The sequence below is a fragment of the Puntigrus tetrazona genome, chromosome 16 (genome assembly GCF_018831695.1).
Source record: "Puntigrus tetrazona isolate hp1 chromosome 16, ASM1883169v1, whole genome shotgun sequence".
Taxonomy (NCBI): domain Eukaryota; kingdom Metazoa; phylum Chordata; class Actinopteri; order Cypriniformes; family Cyprinidae; genus Puntigrus; species Puntigrus tetrazona.
In genome coordinates, this window is record NC_056714.1 from 8600225 (window position 1) to 8617518 (window position 17294).

Below are 17294 nucleotides of genomic sequence, written 5' to 3' on the forward strand. Positions count from 1 at the left end.
AAGCTATAAGACACATTCAGAATGTGATTGAATTTCTAATTGGAGTACTTTTGGGATGCCTCATAAAAAAGATACACATATGAACACATTCATTCACTTGCAGACATGGCTGCACGCAAAAAGAAAATCACTTGAACGGGTTGTTTCCTTCTGGTGCGCAGCTCTGTGAAAACGTGCATACGCTGAACAGGTAAAAAGAAAAGTAAATTCAGCTTTATGTCCAGCGAACCTATTTTTGTGTGACGTTCCCAGATCTAAAATCATCGTCATGAAGCAGATAAAGATAAAAGGTCAACTCGCAGAAGTGTCTGTGACTTTGATCTTAAACGTTTTTTTAAATTATGCCATTTATTTGCAGTTCTTTTTCCAGCACTACCTTATTAAGACACTACGTGCGTAACAGTCTGACAGCGTAACAGCTACTTAAAGGAAAAAATGACCTATAGAAAGAAAGAAAAAATACACACACTATGACACAAAAACTCCACTCCTCGCAGAGTGTGCGTTCAGCAGTAACCTTTATTCTGAAATCTTTTTAAAGCTCCAGTCTTTCTGTACACTTGCAGTGAAGCGAGCGGTTCTTGTTCTGCTTTGGGTTACATACATACATATTTATATATACTTGTAGTCCTGTTACTCTTTAAACCCAACTGCACATGCGCCGCTGCTGCGGTCGGGGGCCTTTTTTTGGATGCTCAGGTGGGTCCTGCTCATCTGATACCCGCAACCACAGCGGCACATGCGCAATTGTAAAGAGAACCCTTGGAGGTCCCTAAAATAGAAACGTCCCTACGATTCCACAGAAGGAACAAGAATCATTCCCTGTGAGATGTTACAGAATGACACGGAGATGCTAGGAATGACTCCCAAGTGATCGTTTCAATCATTGCAACTCTTTTGTTAAGGTTCAGGACTTGCTTGCATAGCCAGCGTTTGAGCGGACGCAACTCTTCCTTCGCCTCTTCTAGGTTACGGCATCATTGCATTCATACAGTTATTGCTAAAAGCATTCCTTCTAAGCACTTGTTTTCAAATTCCGTTATTTTGGTGAAGATACTGTTTGGAATTTACTCGTTGTTTGTAGGCGCTGCAAATTTGAAATATCCAAAAGCCCTTTTAAGAAAGATTTTGTCTATTATTGTCGTCTCATAGATGACCGGATTTGTGGTTATTGAAGAGTTTGGAGAATTCTTGTAAAGGTCATATAGCAACAAACAACAAGTAAATTGCTGTAGAAAATAACCAGTTACTCATTGCAGAAACCTGGAGTGCTCACTCCGTACATATTCACATGCATACATATCTTACACACGTAGTTCAGCTCAGTGCTGCAAATCATTAAAAAAAAAATAATAATAATAAAAAAAATCTGTGAATGAACAATGGCTCAGCGGTTTACAGTGCTTCTTACTGGCAGCAGAAATGCAATATTTAATTCACAGATAAACAAAGCCTTTTCCTCAAAATCAAATCGTACCATTTAAATAAATCATCAGGTTCATCCTATTATTTTTCCATGTTTTTTTTTTTTTTGTGTGTGTTTTTTTCCAGTCAAATAAAGATCTTAACACGCCGTTTTAATTGGTACCCTTAAAACATTGTTTTTAAATGAAATAACTGACTGAAATAAAATCTGCACAAGCCCTGCAGAACTTCGCAGTGGTCAAAGGGAAAAACCTAAGGCAGACACACAGCGTTGTTCACCAGTCAGTATGCAGAAAGAAACAGAAAGAAAAACAACCTGAGGATGGTACGTAACATACGCTTTAAAAGATTAAATTCTGTTCTGGCTCATCATAGAAAGTGATATGTACTGTACTATGTTTATTAAAGCTTTCACTCTTTGTTTTTCTACAGCGGAAATGTACATGCTGGGTGTACAGCACCATGTTTTCAAAAGCATGAGGTTTTCATTTTCACTGTGTGAAGTATCTTTCCTGACTGTTTTATTTCACATTTGGCACTCAAGACTCTTTTTTTAGTCTCTATTACAGAATTCAAGCTGTGGTTTACACGCAGACTATCTATTTGACTACAGATGCGAATGACCAACAAAGCCAGCCAGAAGTCGGTTTGTCAGTTTCTTCTGGAACTATTGTATTAGTCCCCGTGGGCGTTTGATCAGAATTAGAGAGTTCTCTACCAAAAATAAAGAGCTGATTATTACAAATCACGTGAGGTTCTCGAGAACTTTAGACTGGAATCAGATTACATTCATTTGAACGATATATTAAACAAGAAAATGATTGAAAGACCATTCTCCTGTGAGACTATTTTATGGGATTTTTTAGATCTAATCCAACAGATCAAACCCATCAAGATCTCACAATCAATAGCTCAACAAATCGAAAATTTACAGGATGCGTATGAAGATCAGTCTCCGAATATATTTTCACCTTTCCACCTCAGAGTAAAAAAATAAAGAACTTCACAGTCGTGAGAAACAAGTTGCAGTTGTAAGATTTCAAGCCTTCAATACTTGAAATATAATGAGATATAACAACAACGTTACAAAAAAATGATTAAATATATAGCAATAAACGCAACTGCGATTAACTAAGTTGCCATTATGATATATGAAATTGCAAATATTTCAGAAATAGTAAATCAAAATCACAAGAAACTGTTAAATTATGAGATTTAAAGAAAATTATTAGAAATTAAAAGTCGTAATTGTGAGACACAAAGTCACAATTACAAGAAACAAAGTCACTGTGAGTTATGTCAAAGTCTTAATGAGATATGAAGCCATAGTTGTGAGAAAAAAAACACAAAGAAAGTAGCAACTTCGAGATATAAAGCTGTATATGGTTGCAGTTATGTGAAACAAAGTCACAACTGCAGGACATCACGCTGTAATCACGTAAAACAAACTCACAATTGAAAGATATAACCTTGCAACTACGTGAAATAAAGTCGTACCTTCAAAAAATACTAACTCGAGATTACAAGAAACTCGCAAAGACACAATCATCTTTTTTAAACTCTTGAGGCAGAATTCCATAAGATCCAGATGTTTGCGAGATCCTAAGTCTGTCAAACATTTCATGAACATTTTGTAAGATCGTTCATTGGTGCCCAGGATCTCACTTTCTAAAGATCCACTGGTAGACCTATGTATTATAACAATGTAAGATACTCTTAAAAAACTCCCAAAGATCAAGCGGACCACTGCCATGAAAACAATTTGCTCTAAAGGACTGGACTCCAAGACCAATCGCAATGAAAACAACCGTTCAGACAAACAAACAGATCTTTGCATCAGACTTTAGAGGCACCGGCAAGGTCTACGAAACAGAAAAATGCCAAAAGGTGAAGTGCGCTGGAAGGATTTTACTATCCAAAATAGAAAGACCTCTGAAATTCTACGTATTCTGTGGACTGAAGCAGGTCTTACTATCTACAGCAGTGTTACATATACAGCTTCTCATGACATTCAGTTTTCCGAAACGAGAAAACAAAAGACTCAAAATCGCTGTTCTCAAAGTCGAAAAATGAGGGGAAAAGTAAAAAGGAAATAACAGAAGTTGACATGCGTAACGCTCTGACATTACTCCGAGCACATAACATCCTCAAATCTCGCTCATCTGACCTCGCCCATCACTCATCTTTTCCACCCGCAAAGAGAGGAAGTCAAAGCGTTCATTATTCGGAGAGCGCACACAACCGAGACTCCGAAGCAGCCTGGCATCAGCACAATACCGTTAGCGTAAAATGTCATATATTTCGTGAGAATCTGAGCACGCAGATAGGGGACGTGCAAGCTACAGTTACCTCCACCCTTCATTAGCATTAACAGCCCAGTATTTACAACAGCTCAGCACAACACACCTACTGATCCTGGCTTACAGCGGCACGTTACGGCGACGACAAGAGAGCAAATGTCCCCTCGGAGTCTCTAGGAAATGGAAACTTTGCGAAAACACTGTCAGTGATTCTGTACCAGACGTACGAAAACAAAAGTGATTGTATTCAGTGCTGAAATGATATGATATGATATGATGACTCAGACTTTTAGGCATCAGATCGGAAAACATGATGTGTCAGTGAATGGACTCAATCAAAGCGGGTAAAAGCAAACAATGTTGTCAGGACTCTCAACTTTTAAGATCATGTAGGTGTCAAAACAGTAAAGCCGCTCTGCACAACCACAGGGGAAAAATGTCACAGTACATGTAATTTCATTTAACACCACTAGAGGCAGTGACTGGATAGACTGCAAAAGCATGAGAAGGGCTCATGAAGTGTGCTGTGAAGAGATGAGGGGGCGCTTTTTCTTCTTCTTCTTCTTCTTTAGATCTGAAGGCATCATTATCTTCCTCCGTCCTCGGTTTTATCCCTCTCTGTTTCTCCGCTTCCATCTGCACCACCTCCAGGTATAGAAGAAGTGGATTTACTTCACGGTGGGAAAAGAGACAAAGAGAAAAAAAAAAATCAACAACATCATGCATATATTTCCTATGCTGTGGGAAATACAGTTATTGTCTTTTTAAATGTTAGGCCACTTTTAACCGTGGGTAAAGCAGCATTTCACACTTTTCACCAAAAAATTTAAAATAAACAAAAAATCCCTTGGTTATGAAACTTTTCAGATTCTGAAGAACAAATAGAAGGTGCATGAAGTGTGAAAAAATGCCATGCCATCAAACAATTCTAGTTATTTAGCAACAGACAATCAGGCCTCTTCGAACAAAGAACAGTTAACTATAAAAACAACTACAATGATAACTATATTAGCATTATGGGTGCAGGTAATTCTCCAGTGTCTACAGCTCATCAGTTCACTAGAGAAGTCTAGTGGAGAGCATTTCAAACTGTTATGCCAATGATTTTATTTTTTTATCAGCTAGTAAAAAAATGAAAGGCATTCCAATGATATCGTTCTTTGGTAGCATTATCGTTATAGCTGTGATGAATATAATGAAAAAACAGTGATGTCTAATGCAAAGGCACAGTCACCCGAAAATACATTTTCTGTCTCTATTTATTTATTTCTTCTGTGAAAACAAGAATGTTGCTAAGCCAAGCAAACAGTTTTGGTGACCACCGAGTAAAATCCACACTGACATTTCTCACAATATCTTCTTTTGAGTTGGAAAGAACGTCAGGTGAACTATCCCTTTAAGACAGGAACGTGGCTCGGATGAAACAGCATTGGATAATACAGGCTGTTCTCCTTGCATGCTGTACCTGTCCAGTCAGTGCTGTTGACTTCATGAATATGCAAATAAAAATTTAATCCATAGTGAATGTTTTAAGTGTCAAAAGCCAATATATGTTTGTGGGCGTTTGCATACTTGTTTCCGCTCTGAGTGATGAGTCTCCTGCAGGTTTCCATCTGCACATCCAGTCCTCTCTTCATGCTGCACATCTCCATGTACTCATGAAGATGACGGTTCATGTCCGACTTTGCCGTGGCCAGTTCCAACTGCAAAGAAACATACTACATAAGACTGGGCTGATATACGTATATTCGCTTTGCATTAAACAACAACATGTACATATAACAAATGTGATTTATGACTGTATGAAGGAGATAAAGTACCGTGATATCGCTCACAAGATTATTTTCTGATAATGATCAGCTGATTGCACATTATCTTGCTTAACATAATGTACAGTCAGAATCAATACAGCATGAAGTTAAATGAACATGCTGGTTAATGTAAACGTCTCACCTCTATCTGGTCTATGGTCTCCTGATATTCCTTCTCCCTGGACTTAAAAAGACATTCGGTGTCCTTAATCACCTTTTCTAAGCACTCCTCCTGCTTAGATGGATAGAAAGAGGGATAGAAAGGCCACGGACAACATTATCTCATGCTGAAGCATAAGCACTCACCAGCAGATCAGATTTTACCAGAGGGAAAATAAAATACTAGATTAATGACCCCGCTGATGGAAAACTCTAAACACTTCGAATCCTTTGAGCTTTCCATGAAACGCAACACACTTCCAGCCAACATCGCATTAACTAATGTCAGTAATGTTTAGTATTGAACCGCCCCCCAGCGAACTGGACTGAGTACCCTGACCTAAATATGAGCTGTGTGTGTGTGTGTGTTTGTGTCCTATGAGTGAACCCCATGACTGAATGACCAGAATCCTATTCTCTTTTGGACTCTCTGAGCGAACATGTGAATCAGTTTCAAAATGTTCTGAAGATGCCACTGCCTGGCTTCTGTTAGAGCTGCCGACCCTGAAAGCTGGAGCAATACTCAGCAGTTCACCACAAACATTAGAAAATTGATGAAAAAGAAAGGGAGACAGACAGGAGGAGTGGGGGGGAGAGCGAGTGTTACTTTTAAAACTACACACTACATAACTTGTTTTTATATTAAACAAACAATTTGAAAATAGTTAGTTAAAAATTAGTTTTGTTTTTATATAAACACAACAAAACTTTACCTTTATGCTTAACAAGTACCATAAATACTAGTGCTGTTAAATGATTAATCGTGATAAATTACATTCATAATAAAAGCTTTTGTTCACATATGTGTGTTTATGTGTATATTTATTATGTATATATAAATACAAACATATGTATATATTTAAGAAAAATATGTAATGTTTATATTTTGTGTGTAATATTAATATGTAATCTAATTTATATATAATGAGAATATATATATAATACATATTTTCAAAGCTGTATGTATGTTTATACATAATAAATATATTTAAATAAATGTATTATTTATTACAGCGCATACGTATATTTTGTTGTATGTGATTAATCACAAATAATTGTTTGACAGTACTAATAAAAAGCTGAATTACTGAGCTTATTTTTTTACGTTTATTTTTTATTTTATTTTTCAAATGTTTTTACAAACCACATAAAGGCTTAATTTTGCTTCTCAATTTATAAACATTTGAGATTTTTTATGTCACCCATAATGAAAAACAAGATGTGAATTACTAAATGTACATGTATTAGACTGATATTAAATTAAAGTTATAATTAAGCATCCCGTCTGTAAATTACGCCTCTTCCAAGGGTTAGCTAATCATGATGGAGGTCATTTGCATAAAAGTGTTAAAGTTACTGTAGCAAAAACAACCCGTTTCATTTCAGTACTTGAAAATGATAATTTAATTAGAAAGTTCAGCTAAAAGTCTGAAAAATAAGCTCCATGATACAAGCACTTGAACGTGCATAAACATTTATTAAAACAGGAAGTAATCAGAAATAACAAGAACAGTATTTCAACCACAAATATTAACCACACGAACCAGAAAGAAATCAGAATGCAGTGCACTAACCTCCCCCTGACTAGCGTCTGCTGTTAAAGTGCATCCTGGGAAATCCTCCCACAGTAGGAGCGTTTCCTCCGTCTCTTCCCAAGCCAGAGAGTCGCAGTCATCCTCAAACTCGCATTCCCGCCTGGAAAAAGACACGGTTAAGTCATTGCATTAATTATAAACAGAACAGGTGGAAAAGCTCTGAGGAAACATTGCGAGGCATTTTCAATGGCTCACAGTTGGGTCAACATTCTCTGCATCTCTTCATTGATCTGAAGGGTTGAAGGGGTGCACACTTCATCCTCTCGAGCGCCACCTCCATCACTCTCAGACGTGCTGACCGGCTCGTCTGTCTCGCTGCCATTCGCAGGTTGTGAGGCTTGTTTACGGGCACGAGAGGTGATGGCGTTCTGAGGGCTGGGAACCTGAGACGATGAGGGAAGAGAAAGAGAGACATTTTTGATCCGACGTAGTTCTGAAACAAACATACAGATGATTTATAGGTCGGGCCGCTCCCCTCTTCTACCCATAATGCAACAGACCTCGGTTCTCTGTGCCTCAGACGTTATAGCAAGCGTCAGCGAAAACTCGCAGCAGCTGAGTCAGTGACATAGAGACGGGGCTGGGCTGTCGTGTGAATTACAAGGGTGCAAGATTACACCATAGACGACGTTCACTGCAGATCAATTTGGGTCGTTTTCCAGTAAGATTGAAACAGAAAACTATACATTTACTCGAGAAGCATCTTAAAATTTAGCTTGATTTGTGCTGAACACAAGGCACATCAATTTATGTTTACTGCACTTTACACAGCATGCATTGTTTCAAAGAGATTGATAATGTCTTAATATTTTTCATGTTGTTTAGCGGATTAGAGTTGGGCGATAATAAACACACTTTCGCGACATACTAATATATTACACTTCATGCGGTATAAATATATCGATGAAAATAAGAAGAATTGTTAAAAAATGTACTTATTTCAAGAAATATTGAATTTTTTTTGGTTTTGTCTTTTTCAAATTCAGAAGGGGAATATTAAAATATAATGTACAATGTTATACAGTTCAGAATACATCAATTAAAGATTGAAAAATATAAATCAGGAATATAAAAAGAAAAAAAGCAGTATATAATGTTGCATTTTGTTTTTTTTGTTTTGTATAGTTTGAGATCAGTATTACAAAAGGTAATATATTAAGGTTATTCTTGTCTTGTTACTATATAAACTGTCCCAAATTGATTAACAAATATTATAATAATGTAATTTTGTTTTTATTTTGGTTTTGAAAATAAAATGTCAAAGGTTGTAGAATCTTAAGAGAAAAACATTTAAATGCTTGTTTAAATGTCGTCATTTAAACAAACGTATTTATTTTGTTACAAACTATGTATTTATAATGTAATATCCAGGTGATATGCCATTATATATACAATGAGATTTAAATCCATTTGATTTATATGGAGGATTGGAACCAATAATAAAGGTGTTTCTTTATTAAAAATGTCAGTGTTCAGATAAATATATACAGAGATTTAATCGTAATACACAGAAAAGCCAGGAAATGCAGAAGTGCGAGTTCCTTTCCGAGTACCTTAAAGATCTTGATCGGATCTTCACAGTTTCTTTGTTGGGCGACATCGCACAGGCGAGCGGTGATGTCAATGCGTCTGCAGATGTCCATGTCCACTTTCATGGCCTTCTCCTGGATCTTACTGTCCAGCTCCGACAGGTTCTGTACGCGAGAGCGCATTTGTGTGGGTTGATGCGTGTCATTTGAAGCAAGAGTAATTAGACAACTAATAACTAATTTCTGAGTATTCTGTTTAGCATTCAAGGCCCTGGAGATGCAGACGATACGAAACTGAAACCGCAGTGGCACGTCTATTGTGGCAAACAATGAGGCAAACTGTGATGTCTGAACCGTTCCTTGGATTTGCGGCGAACAGCATGTGTGTATTAAACTCATTCACAAAGCAGGCTATTTTTAACTCTTTGAACTCTGTGATCAATCATTTCTGGGAAAAAGTATTTGATACAAAGGAGGGTAATGTCTCATTTTCAGATAATAAATTCCATGAAACGGAAAGTCTAGAGGTGGGAAATTCTACGCGTGCATGCACTTGGCACACGCGTTCGTGTGAGCATTTATGTGAACGAAGGCGCAGAGAGCATCCGTTTCTCCAGAAAATGCGATGACTGTGTCTGCTCTCGAAAAATGTCAGTGCTTTGAGCGTAGCTGCTACGAAGGCGCACATTGTGAGTCTATGAAGAGCTGGTCTGAAACAAAACCGCTGAGTGCGTGTGATTTGTTGGTATAAACTCTACACGAGCGATGCAATGAAATCAAACGACTGCCATGAAAAACCATCATGAATTCCTATGATACTCCTTGTAGGTTTGTAGTGATTATATACATTGCATGGAAAAGTCCTTATTAAAAACAAGCGCACTTGCATGCATTTAAAAAAAAAAAAAAAAAAAAAAAAAAAGTACTTATTGCAGAAACAATACACTTTAAACAAATGCTTCTTAAGTGTGAACTGAATGTAATGTTTCAGTACGCATGAACATTTAATATAGAGTTCATTTATATTAAAGGCAATTAGCTTTTTGAGTGGTACTTAAGTACATCTTTATGTCATTTTAGAATTATTTCTGTTGTGTTTAAAATATAGTCAATTTTATAGTACTGAATGTGCGCCATAACACATTCCAGGGATAGATCGTCTGTTATTTAAGGCCAACAAATGTATTGTAGAATGGAAATGTTTCTTTCTTTTAGGTAAACAGCGCACGCCTCGAGATGTTCATGCTCTTGGAGAGGAGTGCATTTTCCGCGAATAAGAGAGTGTGCGCGAAATTCAGTAGGTTAGGCACAAATTAGCTTATTTTGGTTTTCTCTCTTAACACGAGCTCTGTGTGTCTGTATGCGCTTCACAACCCAGGGGGCCCGTCTTCAAAAGCCTGCACTGGGGCCCGTCAAGTGACCTTAACCTAACCTTACCCATGAGTAATCCCTAAAATCAGATTTAATGGCAGATGAATGATATGTTCAAGCACTAAACACTGACTGTAAGCCTAAACTTCACAAAAACTAAAAACTGCTTCTTTAAACCTGACTGGCTAATCACAACGTAGTTTCGGTAACTCAGAAAAATTAGTCAGTGTCTGTGACCGAGTTTTGATTGACCGAATGATTCAAAATTAGTTAAAAGTCATACTTGGCTTTAATAAAAATAATTATATATTATAATATACAGTATATAATGCACAACTGAACTATTTGACTATTTAGAGCGTAAGAAAGGTTTATTTAACCAAGAAAATGTGACTGGGACATGAACTTACAAAGAATGAATTTTTTTATTTTATATATATTTTGGTTACCAACATTTTTTAAGATGTCTTCTTTTGTTTTCTCTTGACATTGTTTATTGCATGACAAAATATTATTAAAACGTAATCATCAAGAAATCTTTTTATTTGGCATTACTGAAGAAGTGCACTTTTAAGGGGCATTTTATTTCATTAATATTATATTATCTGCAAGTATAGATTTGATATGATGTATATTAGATAAATATAGACTACATGTGCACATTCAATACAATTTAAGAGACTCATGACATGAAGTTGATTTCCTGTCCTGTATGCTGTAGCTCTGGCTGTGTTTGAATGTACTGAGAGTGTGTTCTGCTTCTCATACTCACATTACTCATGAGTCCTTTAAAGAGCACAAGTTCAGCTTTCAGCTGTTGCACTTTAATGGCCAGCTCGTCCTGACACACCTCACTCTCCTGTAGGTCCTACACAAATGCGTAGCCATAATTAATAAACAATTATATTTCTATACAAACACAGTCATCAAATTGTTACTCATATAAAGTACAGTGACATTTGACCCCAAGTTAAAACAGTCCAGTCTCAAGTTGAAATTAATTACTAAAACAGTTTGTTTATATGAACTAAAACAGAAAATAATTTCTTTTATCTCTTTACATATGCTCAGAGATGTATGCTACTGTTTGTGTAATGTTGGGGTCAGTAAGATTTTATTAAAAAATGTATACTTTTATTCAGCAGTTAAATCAATCAGAAGTGCATGTATGAAAGATTTCTCTGACCAAATCAGCATATTATACAGATTTCTGAAGGATCATGTGACTGAAATGTGACTGAAGTGACTGAAGACTGAAATCATGCCTGCTAAAAAATACAGATTTGCCAACAAATATGAACAATTTTCGATTATTTAAAGTCTTTATCAAATTATTCTAAAAAATGAAAGCAGAATTAAATTAAAACTCAAGACGGAACTTGTAATGAGAGCACATGAAGAAGTGTTCCTCACCTCCTGAAGATCATTCATTCTCTGCTCCATGTCCATTCTCATGGTGTATTCCTCTTCCCATCTGTGAGAAGAAAACCAGAACATTGTTCAAACAAGAACATTAAAATGTCTTTTTTTTAACTAGCTAACAAATTATCTAACAAAAATTGGTCAGTAAGACTTCTGAAATCACATATTATTATTTCATTATTATCATTATTTACTGGAAATGAAGTTTGGTGCACGGTGCATTCAAAAGAATCTAAATCAGATCCAAATGAATTAAACTGGTTCAGTACTATAACCGCAACCAGTACATTCTTCAAAATCTCTCATTTTATGTCCCACGTAAGCAAAGAGCAAATGATGGGCAATAGCTTTACTCTTTTGCAAACTAGCCTATTCTTTTAAAGCAATAGAAAGACAATATCAATACAAGTGAATGTTATTTGGAAGATCTTGCGAACTGCAAAACAAGTATTGGACCTATTGCAATAGAAAACACTCCATGTGCAAGTGTTTTTATTTCTCTGAGTATGCTATCGCTCAACTTAAGTGCAATGACTGCATCCATTCAGTCCTCTTAACCGATCCGTCAGCCCAGTCAGCCCTACAGTAATTTACCGTGTGGCTGTTCAACAGTAATATTGTCCAGTGCAGTAGTATAGTGCAATGAGGTGGAACCAAACAAGCCCTGTTCTTATGTAAAGCTACTTAACATTCGGAGCATTGCAGCAGCCTCTACATTTATTAAAAATCCTCACTGGACTGCAAGGTTAGTTTGAGGCCGTGCATTACTGCCAATTCAAGTCGCAAGCGTGCAATTAAACAGAGGAGTGACAGATAACAGACGCGAGGAGAGGAGAGACAGACAGAGAGGGAGAGAGAGAAAGAGAGAGAGAGAGAGAGAGAGATAGGGAAAGAGAGTTTGCTTCTCTGCAGCTTCAGAGTCCTTGTGTATGTACTGCAATGCAGATAAAACATAGATCACTGCTCCTGGATGCCGTGGCTGTAACGGAGCAGCCTAAATCAGACACACGATACAAATCATTTCAAAAAACTTAACGTGCCTTTTATTTGATCATTACGTTTCTGAAAGAACATGTCATTTTTGGGTCAGCATGATTTTTTCAAAGAAGTCTCTTATGCTTTTCAAGGCCGCCACGACTGATCAAAAATACACCAAACGGTAATGTTGTGAAATTTCTCTGATTAAAAAGAAAGACACTTTTTCGTTCATCGGATGATGTAAATGATTCGCAATTCAACAGTTCGTTTGCCGACACTCAAAAACAGTCTCTGAATTTCCACGTTAAGCTTTCCTCGTTAGATCCAACATTGGTTAGTTTAGCTCTTTGTGACTATGTTTTGCTGTATGAATTGATTTGAGATGAGTCAGAACACAGGCCCCATCGCTCAACATCCCTGCCTGCCGTCCATGATGCTCGCCGGTCTCAATAGAAGTAAATCCCTGCATCTCTGTTTCAACATATCTATTGTAAGTCTCTGAAGAGAGGAAGCTGTTGTAAGCAGCTTTCAAATTAAAATGTTTAAGAAGACCAGAGCACCAGGGAGGTCAGGCACTGATGTTGAGTGAAGGGGCTTGATTTGTCTACATAAAGTTGGCCTTGTGGTCTTAAAAAATGATTTTTATTTGATTTCTATTCTAAGCTGTTCTTCTGAATGTCCTATTACTACTTTATATCTTTCTATTGTACGTATATATTTATAGAATGCTGAAAATTAAGAATTAAGCAGCACAGTTTTAAACACTAATAATAAGAAATGTTTCTTTTACGCAACAAATCATATTACAGTGGATTGGTTTTTACAGGGACGCTAAACATTTAAGTAACGGAAGCTGAAAATCAAGCTTTGTCACGAAAATAAATTACACTTAAAATATATTAAAGTAAACAACAGTGATATTGAATTCGAATACTATTCCACAGTGGTACAATTAAAATATTTTCAGTGTTTTTAATGCATCCCTGGTAATCTTGAAAGACTATTTTTAAAAGCATTGAAAAAAAATGATATTGTGTAAATTTAGTGAGAACGTGATTATGTTGAACGAAACATTTATAGTAGTTTACTCGATTTTCTGAATCTGCTCTGCAAAAATTAGGCATATTTTTTAGCTATATCATAGATAGTCAGAAAAACCCTTTCGAGGATGAGACAGCGAAAGAACGCTTACTAAAAAAGAAAGCCAAAACAGAAAATAAATATAGAAAAGAAAGTCTGAGAAGAGCTGAAACCAGGGCAAACGGCGAAGAGGTCTGACGGAGAGATGCAAGATAAACATCTGTTATGAAGCAGGATGGGGTAAGTCAGAGGACCCAAATGACTTTTCTGCTTTTCAACACTGTTTTTTTTCACCTGTCCTGATGAGTCAACAGACAGTAATGAGTTTGCGAACTGACGGTCCGTTCATCCCTAAATAAAGCTGCTGCACATGACTGACAGCAGGTGGAATGTGACTGCTGCAGGTCTGGACACAAACAGCTCTGAGCCTGACTAAATACCACCATTAATAAGAAACACCCCAGTTATTTCCCCTCCAGCTGATTCTTACCTTCTACATACTGTACATATGATCTTCCTTGCCTTTGCTTCTCATGTCTCAACTCTACCACAGTTTTACTAAGAGCGCATTTATCCAATAGATTTGGCAATACTCCATTCAGGAACCTCAGTCTGATTCAAATAACCATAAGGAATATACTTCATGTCTTTGCGCACGACTAATGCAAATGGCGGAAAATGATTTATGCTCTATTTTATCCCACCAGCATTGCAAGTCACAACTCATTCGGCTCTTATGAACACTTCGCTTGAACATCTGCAGGGTCAAGCCTTTTTTAGGTTTAAACAGTAAGCAGTAAGTGAGGCAGCGACTGCAGTCTGGATGTTCGTGACTGATGCACAGGTTATCAGAGGGCAGAGCGAGGCAGGCACCCTCAGCAACAAGAGACAATAAATATATATATATATATATATATATATATATAGCCAAGACAATATCCTAATTCAGTGAATTTTAATAAAAATGAGTATATGGTATTTAATGACACCAGCTTGCAAGCTTCATGAACTCCATACATTTGTGTGTGTGTTTTTCAGCACAATTTAAAAATGATTCAAAGAGCAGCTCCTGTTTCAATGGAAGCAAGAACATTTAAGATAGATAGATAGATAGATAGATAGATAGAGAGATAGAGATAGATAGATAGATAGATAGATAGATAGATAGATAGATAGAGAGATAGATAGAGAGATAGAAAGATTTTGTCAGATTTTCTTGCTTCCATGTATATATATTAAGAGTTCACATGATCATTGTGACAAAAGCAAATATGTGTAACCTAGACATAAATATTATTAAAATAATAATATATTATTATTATAATTATTGGTTAATATATTATATTAATTAGTAATATATTATTATTAGTAGTAGTAGTATACGTTACATTACATTAATACTGTGAAATGCTGTTACAACTCAGAATAAATGTTTATCATTTAAATATATATATATATATATATATATATATATTTAAAAATGTAATTAACTGCTGTCACATGATCATTTAGTTTAACTTAGCGTACATTACTTTTACCATCATCAAAACGTTAATCTTCAAAAACACTAATAATTCAATAAAACTATTCAATTATATCTTCACCAAATCTGAAAATGATTATCCATTTTTCATATTATACATGATAATGTTGTGATGCCTAAATTCACCTGTAGCATTTAAATTATATTTTAGTATTTATTCGTATCTAATTTAATTGTCCAAGGATTCATTTTCAGCCACAACATCGAACTATTATCAGCTTATCAGTATTAACTAGAATTTCAACATCCCTAATTATATCATATACTAACAAGTAACACACAAAGCAGTTTCTTAATCTCAGGAGGTAATTCAAACCATTAGCAAACGTGTCTCAAATCCATTAGGATTCTCTAAACACTCCTGAAAAGTAGGACGCTTTGCTTTTGCAGCAGAGACCTGTCATAAAGGCCCAAAACAATGACGTCTTTCTCCATAACAAACAAAAAGCATCTATATTCTCCATATTCACCTTCGTTTGTACTCATCCCGCTCCCTTTTGATTTTGGCCAGGACGTTGTACAGTGCTCTGATCTCCGGGGTGATGGTGTCTATCTGGACGCCCACGCCATCCGGGTGGACCCACGACACTCCAGGGCTGGTGACCCGAGTCTCTGAGCCGCTTCCCAGTCTACGGGTGTGATTGTAGGACCAGATAGTGCCCGGCAGGAAGCGAGGAGGCGGGTTGGGAGACGTCCCGGTGCCAACGCTGCTCACATGCAGAGAATTATTGGAGTTGTTGGTGTTGGCCGAGGCGGGTTCGCTGGTGGGTGTTGAAAGGCTAACCGAGATGGTTGGGTTCCTACGAGTGTTTGGGTCAGCTGTGCTCTCGTCGTCAGCTTTATTGGGCTCGAGCTTGAGGACAGTCGTGAGAGAAGGCATAAACAACGTAGTGGGTCGTTTCGCAGAGTTATTAGTGTTTTGAAAGGACAACGACCCAGGCCGGACAGCGATAGGGGCGATAAACCCAGTCTGCACACCGATTTCTTTGGTGTTTCCGTCCTCCACGCACCCACCCGTGTTATTGCTGTCTAAAGCCTGCTGAAGCTGCAACTCCAATATCTTATTGCGTCTCTCCAGTTCATGCACTTTAGCCAGAAAGCATCGAAAGCGCAGATTAAGGGTCTTCAGGACACTTATATTGGATCCCAGGTCGTTCCTCAATGCCATGGCTGTAGGTGGAGGAGGTTGGGACCAGTGGAGAGATGGACTGAAGTGCAGATAAGAGGATGCTGTAAGGTCAAGTGCGCTTTGAGGGCCGGGTTGTTCTCCGAGGAAAAACGACGATGGGTCAGGAGCTCCGAGGACGGCAGCCTCGGGGAGCAAACCGGAGGGAGAATCGGGATGACCGGGTCCTTCTGGATTCTGATGCTGCTGGTGCTGGTGCTGCTGATGCTGATGAAGAGGAGAATTCATGCTACGGTGCGGAAAACTGAAGCGCTGCAGATCGGGCATGAACACCAGCTATGCCTGACTTACAAAATAATTAACGGCTTGATTTCAAAGGTCAGTGGTGTTTGGCGACTAAAAGACACGGCGATGTCCACATTTAACTCGTTAAAGCCTTATGTAACGAGTTAAGAGTATTACAGCTCGCGCGTGAATGCTGAGTAAGACGCTGATGATGGAGACTGCAGCAACCGATAGAAGGGCAAAATACGGACTAACTATAAAAGCATGCAAAACCCTTATTCAGACGAGCAAAGAGTATTGCAGCAACTAACGTCAGCGAAAAGCATTTAAAATAGGTCCAAACGAATGTCTTGTGGCTTCCCTTGCTGTAAACCTGAACACACTTGCGCTCTGGAGTCTTTCTGCAGCGCTTCAGTGCGAAAACCAACCGTAATACCAGCAGTAGCTCTCAGCTGGTGTCTGTTTACTTCACTATTCCAGCGGTGCAACATAATATTTTGTAGGCGGCGTCGCGGAGAATTACCTTTATATATAATCCTTCACTGTTCGACGGCGAATAACAGCTCTCCGTGCGCTTTTCCCCTTGTGAGTTTGTCCAAGAAGGGTACTTACGGTAAAAAAAAAAAAATTACCTCATGCATCAAGATAACAAAGCAATGCTGACGTCACG

General features: G+C 37.5%; 1 protein-coding gene across 2 annotated transcripts; it reads right to left on the reverse strand.

The window, feature by feature from the left end:
* Positions 1-483: 483 nt before the first annotated feature.
* iffo1b (intermediate filament family orphan 1b) lies at positions 484-17017 on the reverse strand. 2 transcript variants are annotated; one of them, XM_043261731.1, is made up of 9 exons: positions 15684-17017; positions 11604-11664; positions 10963-11058; positions 8844-8984; positions 7486-7673; positions 7270-7390; positions 5679-5771; positions 5298-5428; positions 484-4396 (listed from the first exon to the last, which is right to left on the reverse strand). In XM_043261731.1, exons 1-9 carry the CDS (start codon positions 16664-16666, stop codon positions 4312-4314), a joined length of 1899 nt encoding a protein of 632 aa, XP_043117666.1. In that variant the 5' UTR covers positions 16667-17017; the 3' UTR covers positions 484-4311. The 2 variants fall into 2 exon arrangements, with proteins under 2 accessions (XP_043117666.1, XP_043117667.1); XM_043261732.1 differs by having other exon boundaries at positions 5679-5768; positions 15684-17016.
* Positions 17018-17294: the final 277 nt, after the last annotated feature.

Excerpts from the sequence above, each read along its gene's own strand:
- iffo1b (XM_043261731.1), bottom strand. The coding sequence starts at position 16,666 with ATGCCCGATCTGCAGCGCTTCAGTTTTCCGCACCGTAGCATGAATTCT. Across the intron at positions 11,059-11,603 it reads GAATGAATGATCTTCAGGAG|GACCTACAGGAGAGTGAGGT; the intron begins GTGAGGAACACT and ends GCATTTGTGTAG. Across the intron at positions 5,772-7,269 it reads CAGACGCTAGTCAGGGGGAG|CAGGAGGAGTGCTTAGAAAA; the intron begins GTTAGTGCACTG and ends TATCCATCTAAG.